Source organism: Citrus clementina, unplaced genomic scaffold (genome assembly GCF_000493195.1).
Source record: "Citrus clementina cultivar Clemenules unplaced genomic scaffold, Citrus_clementina_v1.0 scaffold_5, whole genome shotgun sequence".
NCBI lineage: Eukaryota > Viridiplantae > Streptophyta > Magnoliopsida > Sapindales > Rutaceae > Citrus > Citrus x clementina.
The window spans coordinates 41,775,789-41,777,687 of NW_006262201.1; the positions used below are offsets into that span (position 1 = coordinate 41,775,789).

A 1,899-nucleotide genomic window follows, 5' to 3' on the forward strand; every position below is an offset into this window, starting at 1 on the left:
ATTACTTAATAGTATTTTCAACATTACACTATTAAATTATATGAATTAATAATTTTTTTTTACTCTAATAAAGTCTAGACTCAAGATTAAAACATTTATATATGTGTGTGTCTATATATATATATATATATATATAAATATATATATATATTTCTGCTGAAACATTGATTCCTTTTATAAGTCAGTTATACTGTTAGGTACAGTTTTAAACGGCTAAACCGTTTAGTTAACCAGAAACAGCTTGGCATAAAATAATGTGAATCCAAAGACAAAACCCCTGAGAAAAAAGTGAGCTTGTGTCTGTCACTAGTCACTACTCACTAGCGTGTGTGCTTTTGTCAAGGAAACGCGCCTGCAAAATATATTGAAATTAACGAAGATAAAGAGTTTAAAGGAAAAAAAGAAGGTAGAGCTTAATTTAATATTTAGATCTCTCACAGGGTACATTGGTAGTATACAACACCACACACCAGAGTCCACAGTGAGGAAAATGCTAATAAGTTTACTTTTGAGATTTACAACTCTAAAATAGTTAACCCAGATAATAATAATAATAATATCCATGGGTTAAAATATTAATTCTTCGTTGGCCGGGTTAGATTTACTGTAAAAGAAAAAGAAAAAAGGAAAAAGAGAGAGAGAGAGAGAAGCAATTGAAGCAGCTTCATCATCAGCCAATTTCTCCAAAAACAAACAAGCAAGTACCCTAGCAGCGTAGCTCGGCAATATTCTTCTTATCTGAGCATTGATGTTAAGGACTGGAACACTTGTTCTTCACATGGAATGGTTAAGCCCATGTCATGATCAAAGCCAAATTCTTCTTCGGCTTGTTGAAGCAGGCTTTGAAACTCAGGACGAGTCAAGAAAGTTATTGGGATGATGTATCTGCTTCTGTTTTCACCAACATACACAACAAAATGACCTTTTGGGACATCTAAAGGGAGTCCTTGTTCATCGTAGCTTTGTTTCTTCCCCAAGCTCGAGCATCTCTTGAGAATTTGCTTAATCACAGCCGTTTGAGACAACTTGTTTGATTTTCTGATGGCCATCCTAATGAAGAACTTGTGCGGGTAATTAATGACAATAGAGAAGAAGAGCTCTGAGAGAAGTTTCTTTCTTTTTTTTTTTTCAATTATTATTGTGAGGCGATGTGAAAATGTATGAGGGGTGTACGTATTTATGCTTGCGGTGAGACTTGTTATGGGTGCGGGTGTAGATAGAGGGAAAATGAAGCACAGTCATGTGGGGTTGTGGGGGCAGAAAACAGAGCCATGGCCATGGGTGTTTTTGGGGTCCGTGTACGTAAACTCTCAGGACACGTTGGGTGCCAATCCCATTGGTTTGACAATCTCTTGTTGCCCTTCCGAAGGACAAAGGGTCCCTCTTTCTCTTCCTTTTTGAGCTTGGTTTCAGCTTTCAAGTGTTTTTTTTTTTCCCTATTAAAAAAAAGTTTTCTTTAATCTTTTCTTTTTCTACTCCCTACGTTGTATTTTCAACCAGTTGAATCCCAATTACATATTAAAACCTCTTTCTATGACTCATTCTTTTGCTCCATGGTAAAGCAGAAACGGTTATAAGTAAAAAACCTTCCCTTAAGAAGCACTTCAGCATTACCTACCAGCTAGTCCTCTTTGTGATTATGAGTAATTTAGCGGGGCTAATATGTAATATCTCATGATGAGTAACGTCATTTTAACTTTCTTTTCATGATACTTTTAACATATTAGTTTGAATCTTTATCACATACGTGTTTACTCTTATTCATTGGAGAAATACACGTAAAAAAAAGAAGAAGAAAAAAGTAAATAAGTTTTTTTTTTTAATACTGTTTATACAGGACTGTAGGTATTATAATTAATATTTACACACAAATTCTACAATTGAGATCTTCATCGTGGC

The 1,899-nt window shown here is 34.7% G+C and overlaps 1 protein-coding gene across 1 annotated transcript; it reads right to left on the reverse strand.

Moving 5' to 3' along the window:
* Positions 1 to 396: 396 nt before the first annotated feature.
* LOC18042156 (auxin-responsive protein SAUR50) lies at positions 397 to 1,338 on the reverse strand. Its single transcript, XM_006435088.2, has one exon. The coding sequence runs from the start codon at positions 1,047 to 1,049 to the stop codon at positions 735 to 737; it is 315 nt and encodes a 104-aa protein (XP_006435151.1). The 5' UTR covers positions 1,050 to 1,338; the 3' UTR covers positions 397 to 734.
* Positions 1,339 to 1,899: the final 561 nt, after the last annotated feature.